The 19696-nt window shown below is 47.1% G+C and overlaps 1 protein-coding gene and 1 pseudogene across 2 annotated transcripts in view; both read right to left on the bottom strand.

Moving 5' to 3' along the window:
- Positions 1 to 10109, bottom strand: part of LOC146202041 (tyrosine kinase receptor Cad96Ca-like) — a 108674-nt gene extending 98565 nt beyond the window's left edge. For both annotated transcript variants that reach the window (XM_084587910.1, XM_084587912.1), the window contains exon 1: positions 9629 to 10109. In XM_084587910.1, the coding sequence (XP_084444036.1) occupies positions 9629 to 9701 (73 nt within the window). In that variant the 5' untranslated portion in view covers positions 9702 to 10109. The remainder of the gene's footprint in view (positions 1 to 9628) is intronic.
- LOC146202040 (uncharacterized) overlaps positions 9881 to 19696 on the bottom strand; it is a 69091-nt pseudogene continuing 59275 nt past the window's right edge.

Below are 19696 nucleotides of genomic sequence, written 5' to 3'. Positions count from 1 at the left end.
GATCAATTATCTCTCCTGAGAGCGCCGATGCCGCCGACTAAATGCGTTCTCCAGACAGCGTCATTGCATAGTGCGTCTTACTTCTCGATGATATCATACCTGGAACATGATTGGAGAGCTATAATATATCTTATGAAACGCCGTGTATATCGAATGACAGTGCTTCATTCGACTCTTCCGCGAAGGCGACGAAGAAAATAGGTGCCACGCTGTCAGGCGCCTCCGTCATATTCCGTTTGTTCTTCCCTTACCGTTCGCCCTTTCCAGTACGAGCACTTCAATCTACAGCACGCCAATGTCAAATACTCGTTGCAGAACTCCGCCGTCGCACACGCTGGAAAGCAGCCAATTTCTTTTCTCAAGCGGACGGTCGGGATCCTTTTTTTCTTTGTTTCTTTTCTTTTTTTTTTTTCGTTGGCTGCCGTCGCGTAGCGCGTGTACGCGTGTGCGTAAGCGTCTCTGTGTGTACAAGTCCGCGCACGCGTGTCTGCGTGGTCCCGTACACAGGAATGCGTAGCCATGCGGCGCCATTTCCGAGTGGTCGCCGTAAAAAAAAGAGGCGCGGATGAATACGCGAAACCGGCGTGGCCGCGTGAACACTATACTATACGTGCACGCGGCATATAGATGCCGGCGTGCGGGTGGCCTTGGGACAAAGGAAATGTGCGGCGTGCTGCCGGTCTCAGTTCTTTCGTTAGGCAAATATTGGACAGGTGAGACGGTATACACGCGACGTCAGGACATAAAGCTAGCACGTTCCGAACAACCCGTTAACGGTGGCACGTTGGGCCATTGCTGATTTAACACAACACCGTGCAGGCGCTTTGAGTGTGGTTTCGCATCAGAGCTGTGTAATACCGCGAAAAGGGTCTTTAACGGAATATAGTGATACGAAACGACGTACGTCTATCGTAAGCTGTAAGCAAGGGCCCTGAAAATCAATTCCCAATGCGGCCTCTCCTGTGACCCGAGAGTGTCGATTGGTCGCACCCAGTATTTTTGCTCTTGTAGTTTCGTACGTAAGGATGGGATACATAACAGATAAACTTGGTAACGTAAGGGGGGGGGGGGGGGGGACAGTGGAGGAGATGAGACGGTACTTGCACAGCGGGTTTCTAACTTCGTCGTCCGAGCGCCTCAGCGAGCAACTTCATCATTGATGACTTTTCAAGAGAGAGTACACCCTGTTAACAGCATATGCCAGCCCCCCCCCCCCCCCCCCCATCCCCCAGGTAAAAAAAAAAAAAAGAATAACGAACTGGAGTCGAGTCAGCCATTATTCCAGCCATCACATCATACATTATATATACCGTACCATACCATGAAGCGCTGGATGTATAGCGCAACCTTTTTCTTTTCGGTGGCGATGCTCAGCGATGAGAAATGAAGAAGCTCTACTTTATTCTCAAATAAAATGTCTTAATAAACACCTGAAGGTTCGCCAGGTAAAGAGCTCTTGCTGTTTTTCTTCCTCTACCAACACGGATACTCTTTCCACTATTAATAAAAAAGAAAAGTATGGACAGATTACCCTACAAACGTTTTTTGTGCGTGATGAAGCAGTTTTAATCGGCCCCACTTCGAGGTCGTTTTGTGTGGCTTGATATCCGTTCACTATACTCTACAGGGTTTCCTTATTTTAAAACCTTGAAGCTGCCTAGTTAGAGTGTACCTGCAAACTTCGAAATATTAGCGCAGAAACGACGACGAATGGACGACAGACAAAAATCACGCAGTCACGCAGCGCTTACTTCCAGCTACTTGTTGAAAAAATTAAACGACGAACCCTATTTATAAGCTTAGCAACATCCTGGGCAGCTTATCGCGATTATCAAAAAGGCTGACAATGCGAACTCGACACTATACTCACAGCCAATGTCGCACCGGCGCTGGAGCAAAGAGCGTATAGGAAACGAGAAACTATAAACCCACCAAAGCTGGAACACGTCGAGAACTAACAGTGAAACGCAGCTTACTAAAAAAAAAAAGCCTTGAACGTGTGATATCGCAAGCGGTATGAGAAAATTAATGACCATGTCAGAACGTAAAGAAGTCCATGTAAGCAGCATCAAGAAAAATAGAAGCGGGGAAAAAGAGGACTAAAAAAAGGTCAAAGACTGGAAATGACATGGGTTTGTCAAGACTTAAAACAAAAGCCATGTCAAAATGGAAGAAAATAAATAAAAGCAAACATAGGGGAGGAGTTATACGGGCCTATAGGACCATGGGAATGAGGGAGGAATAGAACTTAGCCATAAACAAGGAGGAAGAAATAAATAACGCAGAGTAGAAAAATACCTCCTAAAATCGAAATTTATTTACACGACAGCAAGACGAACAGCATTTTCGAGCACTTCTCCGAGTTCTTGGCCATATGAAAAGCTTCAGTTGCAACCAAACTTTTAGTTTTACTTATTTCCCTTGCAACAAACTTGATATTTTACCGGCTCCTTCAGCCATAATCTACTGACACACGCGCCACTTGGAGAGCTGTGCAGACTTCCAGAGCGCTGCCGTCGACAGCGAAAGGAGCATGCAACGCGCGCCGATGGTTAAGCTGCGGGAACGTCACTTTTATATGCTGCATGTACTTGAACGCGTGCGGTCACACCACACAGAGGCGGCGATAAACACGCTCGTCAGTCATGCGCGCGTTGTGCACGTACGGAGGTAAGGGCAATTGTATGTGCGGCCGTTTCCAGAGACCCCAAAGCTGCTGATACGCGAGCATTTCGTATGGAGCCGCTTTATAAGTACCGGACGTTATTGCTGCTTGAATGAATACGGCGCGCATGAAACCTCGAGTTGAATCGCTGACCCAGCAGTAACACCGACTGACCCTGATTGCAGTACCGTATGGGCTGTGCAAATAAGTTGTTGCGTTATGGGCATGTACGACTTTTTTTTTTCTTTTTTTTTTTTCCCCTTAGGATGCCGCGTTTTCGACAAGAGCTCGAAACCTTGTCGCGCAATCCGAGGAGGCGGATTGTTACAAAGGACAGCCCTCACTCACGTTGTGTTCTCTGTATAGGTCCACGAAGTGACAGGCGCACGGCATAGCAAGGCTATTTGAAACATTATTTTTTTTTTTTTAAATACTGAACTGGTAATCTGGAGGAAGTGGCAGGGCATACGCGTCGCTTAGCGTGGGACCCATTCGCAAGGCATTGGCCGCCAGGATCAATGCAAGGCTAATTCAACCCGCTTCTTCCCACCGTACCCTTTTTCTCGCGATTATTGATCTTCCGTCAAAGGTATTCACGACAGCGCTCAATGCGCGGCCCATCTGTGTTTGGTCACCTTGCATAGTGCTTCCTATTGGCCGTAAGAGAAATGGGAGCTGCTACATATGCAGAAAGTTTGGACACTTCTTGGAAAAGAAAAAAAAAGACGCTTTTGAACGTAATTTTTACAGATGTTTTGTAAAATCACGATAATAAAAAATATTCACGCATTTTTCCTTCGGCAGGCTTTTTGCTACTAATTTCCAAAAACGCCCCTTATCGGTTTTCATGGCAGTCGGACATATTCGTGCCCCGCCGGGGTGGTGCAGTGGTAAGACGCCCGACTACTGTGCCGGAGTTCCCGGGTTCGAACCCGACCGCGGCGGCTGCGTTTCGATGGAGGCGAAACGAAGTGGCGTCCGTGTGCTGTGCGATGTCAGCGCACGTTAAAGATCCCCAGGTGGTCGAAATTACTCCGTAGCCCTCCACTACGGCTCCCCTTTCTCTCTTTCCACTTTCACTCCCACCTTCCTCCCTTCCCTTAAGGCGCGGTTCGGGTGTCCACAGAGCAAGTGTGACAGTTACTGCGCCTTTCCCTTCCTGTGAACCAATTAATAATAAACATATTCGTTGTGAGCGCAGGAAGCGCTTTAAAAACGTCCCCTATTGGTTTTCTATGACATTCTTACTGACTGCTCGTCGCGAGCGCAGGAGAAGCATCAGAAGCGCGCCTTTGTTGCGCATCGGAAGCTTACACCATCCCTATCAATATGTCGATCAAAGCCTCAAAATTATATCATAAAATACAGCTCACTGTTTTCCTACTGCAGTTTCAACTATACTCGTTGCAAGCGCAGTAAAATCTTCAAAACCAAACATTTGCCCTTTGTCTGAAGCCTACAGACCGTTCACATAAGCATGTGCATAACAATACCTTATAATATCCCCACAGTTGCCGCATAATTAAAATGTTTCCCAGAATTCTGGGCTTGATTTATACTGCACCATTATTCAGAGGTCCTTTAAGGTGTGTGCTGAAAGATTCAAAAGAGCGAGTGCATCGACAGTTGCACGACCGTCTTCGTAAAGCAGCTGTATCGTCCAGCCTCTTTGTGACCGTCAGGCTTGGGATGTGAGGATGAAGTGGCCGTTTGCGGCACTTTATAATAGGCCGATTAGTGCATTTATCGTCTCATTTGTTTTTGCGTCGAAAGATAAATCCGACAAACTGCATAATTTGAAAAAGTTTTGACAGTCATCACAAGTCAGTGTATATTTCCTTAGGCCACATGAGGTAACGATATATCGCTGACAAGTAGAATACACAGCACACCTGCCTTAAGAATACGTCTTCTGTACAAAATGAAGAATGAAGCCGGATAAAAACCGCTGTCCTCACGATATTTGATGCTGTTCTAAAATAGCTGAAAAAAGAAAATGAAAATATTGTTATACCGTGAACAACGGCGTCATATTCATCTATCCACTGTACTGATTACTTATTTATGAACTATTATTTCTGTATAGAGCCAGCAAGTGTTCCGTAGCATTTCTGAGGGTTTCAGCTTTTATCTAATGCGGATTAGCTGCCGGCGTTTCAACCTTTTATTCAGCTATGTACACAGAAGAAACAATTTTTGCTTGAAAATGCTCACTCTAGAATTCCAGATTATTGGGTTCTGCTGAACGCTTATGATTATTACTGCAGAAATCACAACACCAACAATCAACATGCTACAGAGCAGAACGTACAGACAAGGTGAAAAAGATGCTGAACACACCGCGCTGACGGTCGACTGGGTATTTACTTGGTAAGCGGAGAAATCTGTGAGATAAGGTGAATTTATTTCTGCGGCATTGTTAATAGGGCCTTCTCAAAGAGCTTCCGACAAGATCACTGTTAGTAGCTGAACTGCCGGACCTAATGGTATCGTATTCTCGATGTTGAATGCGCCCAATGTACGGTTCTCTTATCAGCATAGCCCAGACTTCATGATACCACATTTCCTAAATATTCAACAGCATATTACATAAGTTTGTGAAATGATTCGACAACCGACTGGGCACAGTACTTGCTTTTTTTTTTTTTTTTTGGATACCTAATGTAGTTAAGGAACTCTTCGCATGCATTCATTCGCGTGTAGATTGCATTGATGATGCTAATTTTAGTTCGCATATTTGCTGATGTCATATGGCATTACAGCGGGAATCTACCTTGGAATTGATCGCAACGTGCAGGTTGTGTTGCCCATGCATCCTTCAAGCGAGCTGTACCCACGTGAAATAAACGGCACTTTCGTAAATAAGAGAGCATAGTTCGAGAAGTGCTTAAACCTGGCGGCTTTAGCTCCTGGCCAATTTCGAAATTGAAAGAAATGCGACAATAAGGCGCTTATGCTGCGCCTATACGATTAAAATGTACTCCAACCAATGTGGTGGCCCCTAAACCAGATAACGCGTTTTTTTTTTTAACTTTCTTTAGCTAGGAGTTTCACTGGAAGGTACTCAGAAACACCGTTACCTATGACTAATATTGATCCCATGTACTTTGCTCTCAACTTGCGATACAACGTTCGATTTTGAGCTACAGAACAACGCTGACATTGCATGCTTCTGCGAGAGGAGGAATTCGCAGTCGGCGAGGAGTGAGAGAGGTGGACTAACGGTGAACTTCGCTGAATGAGAGAGGTGGAATAACGGTGAACTGCGCGGCTTTGAAGAAATCGAGACCGTGAGAAATGTGTGAAGCAAGCGAGCTTCTGGGAAACCCGAAGTCTCGGAGAAAACCCTAAAGTCGCAAAAACAAACCGCTTAAGCTGAATTCCTCGCACGATAGCCTTTATTTGGAGCGCAAAACGACTGACGAAGGCGATCGATTAATCGTTAATGCGGGTGCGCCCAGAGTACCGCTGTCGAGCGTTCACTCAGGCGTGTCCTGTCGGGACACTCGGGGATATGCGAGAATACAAACTCGTGACCGCTTGGCTGAGTAGACATCAACTCAAAGTTGTCGCTTGGTTGAGTACGGACCACTGTATGGGCCTCGAAAACGCTTAGCTTCGCTGCTAGCAAGTACGAAATGCTCGGCCGTACGGGTCGCTTTTCTTGACAGAATGGTCCTTGGAAAAGTTGGCCCGACTGTCTCACCCATACGCAGCAAATATTTTGCTCCAGTTTGGTTCAAGGCCTCTATGCATGTGCAGTTCAGCGCTACGGAGCAAGAGGTCGAGCGGATTCGGCCCTGTCCGCGGTAGCAGCATTTTATAGATTGACAAAATCTGATTTCCGTTCACGCTAAAACAACCCAGACGGTCGACGTTAATTCGAAGCCTTCTTTGCGCGCACGCGCACGCACGCACGCACGCGCACGCGCACGCACACGCACACGCACACGCACACGCACACACACACACACACACACACACACACACACACACACACACACACACACACACACACACACACACACACACACACACACACACACACACACACACACACACACACACACGCACACCACATACATATATATACAATAAAAGGACACCATTTGCAACAAGTTTAAGGTTTCTTGTGGATGAAATGTTTTCTCAGTACGTGAACGGAGAGTATCGGGATGAGGGCGTAAAATCAACAAGAGCATAGGGAGCAAGGGATCGACGGAATATTATGTCTTGAGACTTTTCAGTGAATGGAGGCCAAATTTTAGTGACGGCCGACCTCAACGATATGCCAGCAGTGTGAGTGAGACTTTAAATAGTGGCGCCTGAACCCTGTGAACGAAGCAGGCAGGAAATATAAAGCTTTTATTTATCGGCGCTCATCTGGGGAGTAAGCCCTCGCGCGGCGCATTGCGAATCACGGGAGCCCATTAGGCCGAACCAGCGCAGCAAGCGGAGAGGTGCGCGAGGGACGGTTGTTTTTCTCGGAATTCGGGCCGTGAAAAATTGCAGGGCCGCAAGCAGTTTTGGAGTTATTTTCTGTCATTTTTTTTTTTAAATTTCATACTGTGAATCCCATCAGGGATTGTAATAGGAAGGGCTGTGAGCATATGTACACTAAAGCATGAAAGCATACATAATAATACATGATGTAGAGTGGCACGTGCAGCTTACAACAATCGAAGAAAATAGGGTATATCACATGTATTAATTACATGATTACGGATGATAACTAGTACAAAGGCTTATGACAAGAAAAAAAATTCTGTCGCAGTGTCAGCGAGGGGATCAGTATTAGTTCTAATTAACAGTCAAGGCACAATCAATGTTTAAAATACTAAAAGAAAGGAGAAAATCGTCTATAATGAATTCACAACTTCAATCAAGCACAAACAGGCAAGTAAAATAACAAGGGAACAAGGAAGCATAAAAATAGGGACTACAATTGTTACTGCAATGGGTATAACTCATCTGCAACAAGGGAACTAAACTCACTAAGGACGTGCAGCTGGTAATGCGCGTGTGTAGATTGTTCCATTCTCGTGTTGCCCTTGGAAACAAATGGGTATTTGAAACTATCAGTATAAAATGAAAATTCGCCTAATACATGGGTAAGGTTATAACGGGTTAATCTGTTCGAGGACGTCGGCATGAACTTTGTAATAGGCAGTTTTAGTTGATTGTATATTACCTGGTATATGATTTTAAGTCTTGCAAGATAGGCTCTGTTTTCCAAGGTTAGAAGTTCTGCACGTTTGAGTAATTCATTTGGTGAGTCTGTAATGGAGTGTTTATTATATATAAACCTTAGTGCCTTTCTTTGTACTGCCTCCAGCTTTTTAATGACCTGTTTAGTAAACGGGAACCAAACGGTATTAGCGTACTCTAGTACCGGTCTGATAAGTGTTTTATATGAAAGTAACTAACAAGCACAAACTGAAACGCCGTGTTTGTTATGTATTTTTTTATATATTAAGCATTCTGCCGTCTCCGCCTGAACTTCTCTGCTATTTGTTATCTTCAAGATGAATTTATTCGTTTCATTCCTTACATGCTACTTAAAAACTGGGTGCAGAAATACAACGCGTCCGGGCATTTGTGTCCTCTCATTATACCAAGCTCACGCGCTGTCTCGCATGTTTTTGTTTTTACGGCTGGCACATGTTTCACTGGCGGTTTTCAATAGTAAGTCGGTGGCCTTAATGCTCAGACACGAGAACAAAAAGTTGCCGTTTTCTCATATAGAGTTCGATTCGCTCCCAGTTCTCTGGCAATAAACGGCAATAATGGTTATGACTTGGACCGGCCCCAGCGTACCCCTATCTGCTACGGTGCGTTTTAATATTTTGTTCGTGCAGATTTTCGCTTTCCGTTCTGCACATCACTAATTGTATTTAAATATTTTCATGTCACATTAATCATTATTGCCATCAGTGTGAACGCATACAAAAGGGAAGGTGAGGAAGAGGGAGGGGGGAGGGGAGGGTAGTTGTGCATTGTGTGCAGAAAAAACAATCGTAAGCTGTATAAAGACATCTTGACAAGAACGGTGCATAGACAGCAGCAGGTCACGGGTGCTAAGTTTCAGCAGGAGAGTTGCACAAGAAACTTCTTTTTCGTGAAAAGGCTAAAAAAACACAAATACGAAAATGAAGCATTACAATGGGACTGGCTGGGACCAAGTCGAAGTGGCGCAGTGGTTAGGGAACTAGATTACTAAGCCGGGCGACTCGGACTTGATATCAGCCACGGAGGCCACGATTCGATGGCTGCGAAAAGCAAGGCGCTCAAGTGCTGCTTGCTGTCAGGGCGCGTTAAAGAACTCCAAGTGGTCGTTTCCGGAGCTCTCCACAACGGCGTCCGCTCAAGGGCCCGAGTTGCTTTGAGACGGTAAACATCGAAACAACAAATTGAGTCAGCCAAAACAGAATGTTCAGACAGCCTACATGAAGGTTCTTTCAAGATAGCGCACGCATGACGCACGCACGCAAGCGCAGACGCGCAAAAGAAAAAAAGAAAAAAAAAGAAAACCATTTTAGGTGTTCTCTAGAATAACAACAAGAAAACAAAAACTTGATGGAACTTGATGGAATTTGAAGAAGCAGACCATGTCAGAGGGAGTAAAAATATTACCTCCTTAATCACCGAACGAAATATGTTCATTGTGAATCTATATATATATTCGATCATTGCATATGCACAAACGTTACATACACGAGCGCGAGCATCCATACTACTGAACTTTTAGCGTCCCTTTGTCCATGATTCACTCCATTTACACTTTCGTTATTTTAGAAAAAGGGGAAAAGGGAAGAATCTTCCCTTCCCCTTTTTCTGTCCCCTGCTTTTGTCCTACTTGTCGGGCATGAAGCCAGCCGTCGACCACAGCAACTTCGGGAGGACCGCGAGTGATCTGCGTTCAAACTCTCTCTACCGCGAAGTGTTCAGACGTCACGCACTCACCTGAGAGAGACGCCAGTGCCAAGGCGGCAGTGAGCCAGCAGCAGCTGTCAACAGTCCTCCGAAGGCGAGCCATTGCGCTGTTGGATGCTAGCGGACACGGTATAGAAAAAAGTGGTCTGATAAAGTTCACGCACTATCAGGACGCTGGCGAGAGCCCATGCACAAACGCTGGCTCGCGCACGCAGAAGCAGGAGCTCGTCGGCGTGAATTCCGCCGCCGGTGGTCGCCCGGCCGCCGCGGACACCGGGCTCTTCACCGCGAGGCCGTGGCCCGCGCGCTCCGGACGCAAAGGTGGCGTCCGCCCGGAGGTGGTGCTGGTACCGGTAGCGGCATCATCTCGAGCAGACCCCTCTGGCGCCTATTTCCGGAAGAACGACGGGCGTCGGACTTGTCACCGTTGCTGCGCCGACTCGCGTACTGCCGCTGCTGCTGCTGCTGACGGCGGCAGCGTCGGCGTCGGCAGCGCGTGGGCAGACCGGGCGCCGCCTTCTCCTGCGCGACGAGACTCGAGCTGACCTTCCGCGGCAGCACCCTTCTCGTTGCGGTGAAACTCTCCCCGTAACCCGGATGACGACAGAGCGGCGGCTGCTATGTGCGTCGTCAGCGGTTACTCGTCCGTGACATACACCGGGTGGCCGCCATGGAAGGGCCATAAGTCCCTGCCCTTGTGATTGTTTTGCTGGCATCGCTTATTGCCGTCTGAGATGACCTTTCACGCGAGGCAGGCGCATAACCGGAAATTTTGCTTTCCGGCCTTCAAGGTCTGGCAGCGGATCGTTGGGGCTGAATTGAGGCTTCGAATATATCGAGATCTGGGGTCGCGTTTGGTCAGCGCGGGAATGCGAAACCCGATCTTCACCCGAGTCAGCCCGAATGCGGTGCTCAAGAGCGACTCGCAGCAATGTTAAGTGCTCCTTGTTCCTCGCTTCGAGGAGCTAACGTAAGAGTGACTTAATGGATAAGGTAGAAGTACATTGTTTGGAGATCTGTAATGAAGATTTTGCGGTGCTTACGACGCCGTCATCACAGTATTACTAGCAGCACGCCGTACCAGTAAACTAAATGACTTCGGTACTCCGATATCGCGTGGTAGCCTTCTTTCAACCAGAATGGAGCTTTGCTATCCTCGCCTTCCGGTACAACGTAATACTTGATGTCAGGTGATCATATAGCTGAGCCTCAGAAAAAGGATCAGAACTACAGATGAGGAGGCCACCCTCGGGCCTGAAGTTGGGTTCGTGCCATTGACGTCACTTCTGCTCCTCGGAACAAAACGAACTGTCACAAAAAATCTTACACTCCACTCCACGGTCGGTACCTCTGACTGCGTGAGTCGGAAGTCGTGCAGTTCTATATGCGAACTCTGCGTGAGACAAAGGACCAACTTGTCTTATCCCCATCCTTTCCTCGTTCCAAGCTTCTCTAGACTGCTGCGCGGGATATGAGGTACTTAAGGCGTATGGTAAAGCACGAGCCCTCGGCGCGACGGCCAAACATTCGGATATTCTTTTTTTTTTTTTTTTCAAGTGAACCTGCCATTGCAGCGAACACAAAAAGAAAACACGCCGACTCAGCGCGAAACACAACTGTGAGTACAATGCAATGCACTAACACGGACGCGAACTCTTTTGTACCTGCACACGAGGAACCAACGTTACTGGGAACAGCTTCAGTTTAAAATGCAACAGCGCTGCGCGGCGATTGGCGCCGGTGCGTTTGCCGGTGGCTGCAGGGGTTCCAGCGGCGCGCGCTAGCAAGTTCAAAGCGTTGCCTTGACGCTGTGCAAACTAGGGGCTTCGGAAATATGAAGAATTCAATATTCCTACTGCTTAGAGGTTTTATTTCATTCTTATAGTTCGTTGATGTGAGTAACAGACTCCATTCATGGGGGCGACATGGTGTTCGAACTTGCCAATGCATTGATAACAGTAACGAGGATAGGAAACGAATCACTTTATTATACCTGCCTACGAGTTCACTTTGAAAGCGTGCGCATAGCCGCGTGTTAGAGATGTTTTCCCATAGACGAATAAAGCGCGGGCTCAAAGACCCGGTCCACGAAGATCTGGCCAATTACCTTCCGAAAATTGTGAAACAAGGCAGTGCACGGTGTGAAGAGACAAGATGTACACAGCGCGCTTTTCCACACTTCCATCCCTCTTCGAGTTGCCACTCTTTTTGTTTACAGCAAAATGCAACACCAACTTGCCGAGCTGCGTACGCACTCCTAAACTAGACGGCAGCACATGTGTGCAGGTATGTACGTGTATGTGTTCTGCTTTTCTATATGTGCGGCTGTCGACGACCCCTAGAAAAACAAGCCGAGGAGCCTGAGACTGCAAAAGGGACGCAGTGTGTATTGCGCGAGTGCGGAAATGCACGGGATTTACAAGAGTGCCAGTCAGTTTGCTTTGTAAATACAGCATTTTGTGCTTCTCTTTGATCATTCGCGGCGAGGCACCAATGGAAAAATTATGTATAATTCCTTAATGTTTTGATTATACTGGGTTTTCAACTTTTGCGCCAAGGAGCGCCCCCTGTGCTTCTGTTTTTAATTCAACCGTATGCACACGGCACATATATGAGAGAGAAATACCATAGCGCAATCCGCTGTCCGCTACCGTACTGTGGATCCCCGCGACGCCACTGCGCATGCGCAAACATTGGCTCATGCTTAGCGGCTTAGTGCACTCGCTTTGAGGGCGCCAGTTGACTTCACATTCTGCATGGATAGAGGTGGACATGAGGTGATCACCGGCCGCGCCGTGACGTCGGCCCATATGAATTGGCAGTGTACCATACCCTGACACATCCTCTCAGACCTTTAACGCAGCTGTTGGATGGTGAAAGCAATAGAACTACGAAATGTTTTTGGAAACCTTGTCTGGTTAACTGTAGACAAACTCTGCGACTGCTCACTTGTTCGAATCGGAAGCGACGCGCACTATGAGAAATTTCCCTCAAAAATGATAAAATACTTAGTGATGCGCATGTACTTTTGACTAGATTTCTGCCAGAAAAAGATCACGATAAACGAGGAATTAAAAACGCAAGAAAAAAGTGCACTTCTTGCCTTTATTCTCCTGTATTATACAGCCACGGCCGCTCAATGCACCTCCATTGAGCGCCCGTGATACAGCTATGCACCTATACTGTAACTGTTTGTGTTGGTGTATGATTACACTGTTTTGCCAATACTGTACACAGCGCTTTTTCAGTTTGCATGCATGCATATTTTACAAAACACTGTATAATAGTTGTAATCATATTTCCATTTGCTTTTGCAATCCCACGTGTGCTATATATCTCTTGCCTTGAATACATTTCTGAAGGTGTTAATATACCGGAGCATGCCTGTCTGCCACGTCTTTATACAAACGTTTGGTTTACATGAATATGGGAGCAAAAAACTACCGCGGATCCTTAAGCCTCCTTAAGTGATGTGAATGCGCAAGCATAATTAAGTGCTTCGGTTACGCTTTTGCTGCGTGTTTTTTAGCCGTTAGACGAGAGTTACCGCGGTTAATTAGACTCGATTTTAGATGGATTTCGCGCGTTTTCGTGTTTGATTTTGAATTACACTCGTCGATACCTTTTCAGCTATATATCACTTGGATCTGCAGCCTAAAGTTCAATTGGTAATGACAGTTAAAGAATTAACTGCTGTTAACTAGGGACTGAAATTAGTGTATTGCAATCGTACTGGATGCAAGCTATCCAAAGATGCATGACTTGAAGCGATACCATGAAGCTCAGTTTTTAATAATGAATAACTAATTAACAGCAATTAAATCAGTCCTTGAGTTCCTCCAGTACAAGTATGCTTTACATAAGCTATCCAACAATATGTCACTTTGATGTGGCTTAAACTTGGATACAATCACAATTAAATAATTAACCGTAATAACGGAGGCCTACAATTAGTCCAGTGCAGTCATCCTGGACGTAAACTTCACAGCCAATGCGGACCCATTCTGTGCACAATTCCTTACACGGCGGGTATGAACCAAGTAACGTTATGCATTAAGCATGTCCGTTGATCAGTATGCATGCGCGCTCATTTAATTTCAGGTTATTTAACCAACAATGACCAACAAATGTGAGTAGTCCCTATCAATTCTGCCAAATTGCACGACCGGCAGTTCCGCATACCGCTACTGTGATACTTCACTATTCCAATCTCTCCATGCATTGTCGAGTGTGGCGGTGCACACGCCGTTTAATTACAAAGCCTGCTCTCGATGTTTTTGAACATATAGACAGCTTGTTTAAACTAAAACGTGTGCACACAGCTGGTTTCTGAAAAGCAGCCGTCTAGCATTTGATGGCTTGCACAGCTTGCGCAAAATATACCCGAAAAGTATCGTCATCTCTGCTGGCGAAAACCAATCAAACATCCCGCGCGCGCTGTCGCTACACCTTCAAAATGGTTGTTTTCAAGGTTTTGCATTAGCTCCTAACCGTTTTGTGACTACCAAGGCCGCAGCTACTGAAAAATAAAAATCGACGCTCACAATACTGCTTCACACAAATTCAGTTCAGTTCAGTTCAGTCGTTCAGTCGTGTCCGACTCTTCGTGACCCTATGGACCATGTCACGCCACGCTTTCCGGTCTCTCATTATCTTCCTAACATCACATAACTTCATCTGCAGTGCCTCGAGGATGCCATCTAACCATCGCGTTCGCTGCCTACCCCTTCTCCGGCGACCCTCAACCTTTCCCAACATCAAATCTTTCTCCAGCGACTCCTCTCTTCTTATCAGATGACTAAAGTAGCTGAGCTTTAACTTTAGAATTTGACCCTCCAATGAGCAGTCAGGGTTTATGGTCGACAATATCGACTAATTTGATCTTCTGGCAGTCCAAGGAACTCTCAAGAGTCTTCGCCAGCACCACAATTCAAACGCGTCAATTTTTCGGCGGTCAGCCTTCTTCACAGTCCAACTCTCGCATCCATACATCACAACTGGAAAGACCATAGCACGAGTTATACGGATCTTGGTTGGCAGACTAATGTCTCTGCTCTTTACTAGGCGGTCAAGGCTAACCATTGCTCTCTTTCCCAGAAGCAGGCGTCTCCTAATTTCATGGCTGCAGTCTCCTTCCGAGGTAATCTTGGAGCCCAAAAAGAGAAAATCTGTCACAGCTTCCACTTCTTGTCCCTTGATGTTCCAGGACTTGATAGGGCAAGACGCCATGATGTTTGTCTTTTTAATGTTCAGTTTAAGCCCAAACTTCTCATTCTCTTCTTGTACGCGCATCAGAAGTCTCTTGAGTTCCACTTCACTTTCTGCCATTAAAGTGGTATCATCCGCATATCTAAGGTTGTTGATACGTTTTCCAGCAATCTTCACTCCAGCTGAAGACTCGTCCAGACCGGCCTTCCTCATGATGCACTCTGCATATAGGTTAAATAGGCAGGGCGACAGTATGCAGCCTTGCCTCACTCCTCCTTTCTCAATCGGAAACCAATCAGTAAGACCATACCCAGTTCTGACTGTGGCCTCTTGCCCTTCATACAGGTTCCTGAGGAGACAGATGAGGTGAATTGGAACTCCCATCTCTTGGAGAGCTTGCCACAAACTGCTGTGATCTACGCAGTCAAACGCTTTCGCATAATCAATAAAGCAGAAGTAGATGGGTTTCTGGAACTCTCTTGCTTTTTCCATGATCCAGCGAAGGTTGGCAATTTGGTCTCTAGTTCCTCTGCACTTGCGAAACCCAGCTTGCACGTCCGCAAGCTCCCAATCCACATACTGCTGCAGCCTACCTTGGAGGATTTTCAACATCACCTTGCTAGCATGCGAAATAAGTGCGATCGTGCGGTAGTTGGAACAATCTTTGGCACTGCCTTTCTTTGGAATGGGGATGTAAACTGACCTCCTCTAATCCTGTGGCCACTGCAGGGTTGTCCAAATCTTCTGACATAATGTATACAGAACGTTAGCAGCGTCATGGTTGAGGTTTTGAAGCAACTCAGCTGGAATGCCATCAATTCCGCTAGCTTTGTTCTTAGCAAGGCTGGCTAAGGCCCATTAAACTTCACTCTTCAGGATGCCCGGCTCGAGATCAGTAATCACAACCGTCTTATGTTGGGTTTGCACATTCGGGTCCTTCTTGTACAGTTCTTCTGTGTATTTCTGCCACCTCTTCTTTATCTCTTAGGCTTCAGTGAGGTCCTTGCCTCGTTTGTCCTTTATCACGCCCAGCTTAGCACAGAAGCTTCCTTTGATATCCTTGATTGTCTTATACAGAGCTCTTGTGTTCCTTAATTGGCTATTATCCTCAACGGCTTGGCACTGTATGTTCAGGAAGGCATTCTTATCTCTCCTTGCTATTTTCTGAAAATCCGCATTGAGAGCCTTGTATCTTTCTCTTTACCCCATACCTTTTACCATCCTCCTTTCCTCAGCTATTTGCACAGCCTCTTCAGATAACCAGTTTGCTTTCTTGCATTTCTTTTGCTTTGGAACTACCTTAGTAGCAACTTCTTGTATTATATCACGAACATCAGTCCACATCTCTTCGGGCTCTCTGTCTTCTAGATCTAATTCCTGAAATCGATTCCTCACTTCCACAGCATATTCTAATGGGATTTGATCCAGATCATACCTAAAAGGCCTTCTAGTTTTCTGCGTTTTCCTCAATCGAAGCTTAATTTTGGCAACAAGAAGCTGATGATCGGTGCCACAATCGGCCCCAGGTCTTGTTTTTACTGCTTGTATAGCGCTTTTCCATCTCTGCCGGCAAAGAATATAATCGATCTGATTCCTGTACAGACCGTCCGGTGAAGTCCATGTGTACAGGCGCCTCTTGGGCTGTTGAAAATGAGTATTCGCTATGGTCAGGTTGTTTTCTTGACAAAACTCTACTAGCCTCTGCCCAGCTTCATTTGGTTCACCAAGACCGAACTTGCCTGTAATTCCGGATATTTCTTCACTCCCGACCTTAGCATTCCAGTTTCCTATGAGAAAAACGACCTCTGATGATGGGGTGCGGTCTAAAAGGCATTGTAGGTCCGCATAAAATCTCTCAACGTCAGCTTCTTCAGTAGTAGTGGTCGGTGCATAGACTTGGATAACTGTTATGTTGAAAGGGTGACCTTGGATCCGAAGTGAAATCATTCGGTCGTTTTTGGGGTTGTACCCTAGCACTGCTTTGCCCATTCTTATGTTTACTATGAGAGCGACCCCATTCCTTCTCTTGGATTCGTGCCCAGAATAAAAGACATAATGGTCGCCGGAGTTAAATTCTCCTATTCCGGTCCACTTGAGCTCGCTGATACCCAAGATACCAATGTTCAATCTGTCCATTTCTCGCTTGACGACATCCAGTTTACCTTGCATCATAGATCTTACATTCCATGTTGCTATGTGATATATCTCCTTGCAACATCGGACTTTCCGGTCGCTTCCCGACACATCCACAACTGAGCGTCGTTTTGGCTTTCGCCCAGCCGCTTCATTCGTCGTGGAGCTACTAGGAATCGCCCTTTGTTCATCCCCAGTAACATGTGTGACGCCTTCCAACCTGGGGGGCTCATCTTCCGGCGCCATATCATTAATGGTATTGTGACTAGCCATAGGGTTTTCTTGGCAGGAAATACTGGAGTGGGTTGCCATTGCCTTCTCCAGTGAACCACATTTTGTCAGAACTCTCTGCCTTGACCTGTCTATCTTGGGTGGCCCTACACAGCAGAGCTCACGACTTCATCGAGTTTCGCAAGCCCTTCCGCCACAACAAGGCAGTGATCCATGAAGGGGAGGAAGAGTTTAGCTCGCCAAAAAGTATCCCCCGGGCTTACATGGAATCGCCCAGGCCGAGCCCCTTCCCAAAAACTAAGTCCCACAAAATGGCGGACACCCACCCCGGGGTCCGCTCTTGTCCCAGTTTACGTCTGGTCATCGTCGAGCTGTAAAACTAATCCTGCAGCTCTCCCATCGCGCGTGGCGGACTTGTCAACTACTGCCACCGCGTTGGTCGTGTTGTGGGTCGCACCCACGTGCTCGGGCAGGCGGGATCGCAACACCCATGGTGCACTCCCATGACGTGCACCCCTGCCAGACGCCTTCGCGCCCCCGACTTCGGTAACTCTCTTCGTGCTGCGCTCCACGCGAGAGCCCGATTCTACCAAATTTTGTTAAGTGTCTTGGATTGGACGCCGGCCCCGTTGCAAAACTCTTTCGGGACCTACCGCCTACGTACCGGAAGCGCGAGTGGAGGCTTCATCCTCCACCCCTCTGGTCTCACAGCGGTACTACTGACAGACTCTCAAAGGGTGCTTGCACCAGTTCTGCTTTCGCTTCGTCTTCACTCTCTTAGCCTGCTGAGACGCCCGCAGGCCTCAGTGTTTCCCGGGACGTCCCTGGCGTACGCCGGAGGGGGAGTGAAGACAGTCTCTAACAGCGCCCCCATGCCTCCTCGCGGGCTGGGTTACACAGGGTTGCCCCTACCCCTGATGACAATAGTCAGCGGGGATTCCCCTGCGGCGTCCTTACATAGAGACTTAGCCGGCACAGCCCATCACTGGACTGCACCGGCGGGTGAACAGACTCTTATTTCCCGCTACGAGGAGTGGTCACCTCCAACTCCAGCGGCTTCCACCTTGGATTACAGGGAGTTGGGAGCTCCACAGCCTTATCCCTAGTCCCGTTTATCTATAGGGTACATCATCGGGAAAGGCTGTCATTTTCGGTGGGCCCCACCAGTACCTCTGAATTGAGAGGTAATAATTTGTATTATTTCAGAAGTATTAATTAATTTGTTAACGAAGGCCCATCGTGCGCTCGCTTTTGCTGCCGCTCTACGGCGTCGGCCAGGAGCCCATTTCGACAGTTTCGACCACAGCGCCCCCTACACTGAAATGAGTCCTGGCGGCATGCCTGGCGGAGTGGGAGTTGTACAGCAAAGGCGATGAGTTTCAAACTGAAGCTGGTTCTAGTAACATTGAGAGGAACGGGAAGGAGGAGCAGCGGAAGCAGCACGAAGAGGTGAATGTGCCTTGACGATCAAGAGCTCACTCGACGAGAGAAAGAGGAAAACATCCCCCTTTCTATTACAGTTCCACACTGCATGATGTTCTAAATTCCCGCTGCGGTGGCTCAGTTGTCAGGGCGCTCGACTGCTGACCCCAAGAACGCGAGATCGCACCCCGGCCTCGGCGGCCGCTCTTTGATGGAGGCGAAAAGCAAGACGCCCGTGTGCTGGGCGATATCGGTGCACGCTAAAGAACCCCAGGTGGTCGAAATTTCCGGCGTCCGCCACTACGGATAGAGTCGCTTTGGGACGTTAAACCTCATAAACCAAGCAATGGTCTAAATATTTTGAAGCTGCCTTTGTCTAAGGCAAAAGCTAATTTCGAAGAGGTAAGATCAGTAGCGCCCCACGTGTGCATGATATTCACGTATGGTAAAATAGTATTCTGCTCCGAATAATTCTATATCCTTTCTGAAGGACTCAGAAGATGAAAGAAATACAATGAGCCACCGCATGATGAGTATGGAATGTCCAGGAAAGGTAGTTTCAAATGCCACAGAGTTTTTGGATTTAGCATTTTGAATTTTGGATCTATAATTAGCTATACTTGGGGTTTGAACGACAAATGAAGCATAACTGGGCTATATTATTCACATAACTAAAGTTTATCAGCGATGCATGGGAATTGAAGGTTACGTACAACAAAAATCAGTTTTAGCACTCACAAAACATTTATTTCTGGCGCAGGTGTCTGACGCAATGTTACGACCGTACATCATCCGCATTTGCGCGCTCTATTGTTCGCCTGTGGGCATGGATAAGTGCTGTGGATATGTGCTGTTGGTACAAGGGCGCTAAGTGAGCCTGTTTCCAGGAATCCTTTTGTGTAAGCCTGTTTTGCTTTGTGGACACCCTGCAAATGCCAAATTGACCCTGTCAAGAGAACGTCTAGAAAAACACAAAGAAATGTCCCCCTGCAGGAAATAGCCGGAAGTGCTTTGGTTCAATTGTTCACCCTTCCCGTCGAGAAGCCCTATCGTCCAGTGAGGAATGCCTACTGTCCAAAGGAGACGACAGAGTGACACGTCCGC

The sequence above is a fragment of the Amblyomma maculatum genome, chromosome 1 (assembly GCF_055883805.1).
Source record: "Amblyomma maculatum isolate TAMU_Amacu chromosome 1, ASM5588380v1, whole genome shotgun sequence".
NCBI lineage: Eukaryota > Metazoa > Arthropoda > Arachnida > Ixodida > Ixodidae > Amblyomma > Amblyomma maculatum.
This window is presented reverse-complemented; position numbering and strand designations above follow the sequence as displayed.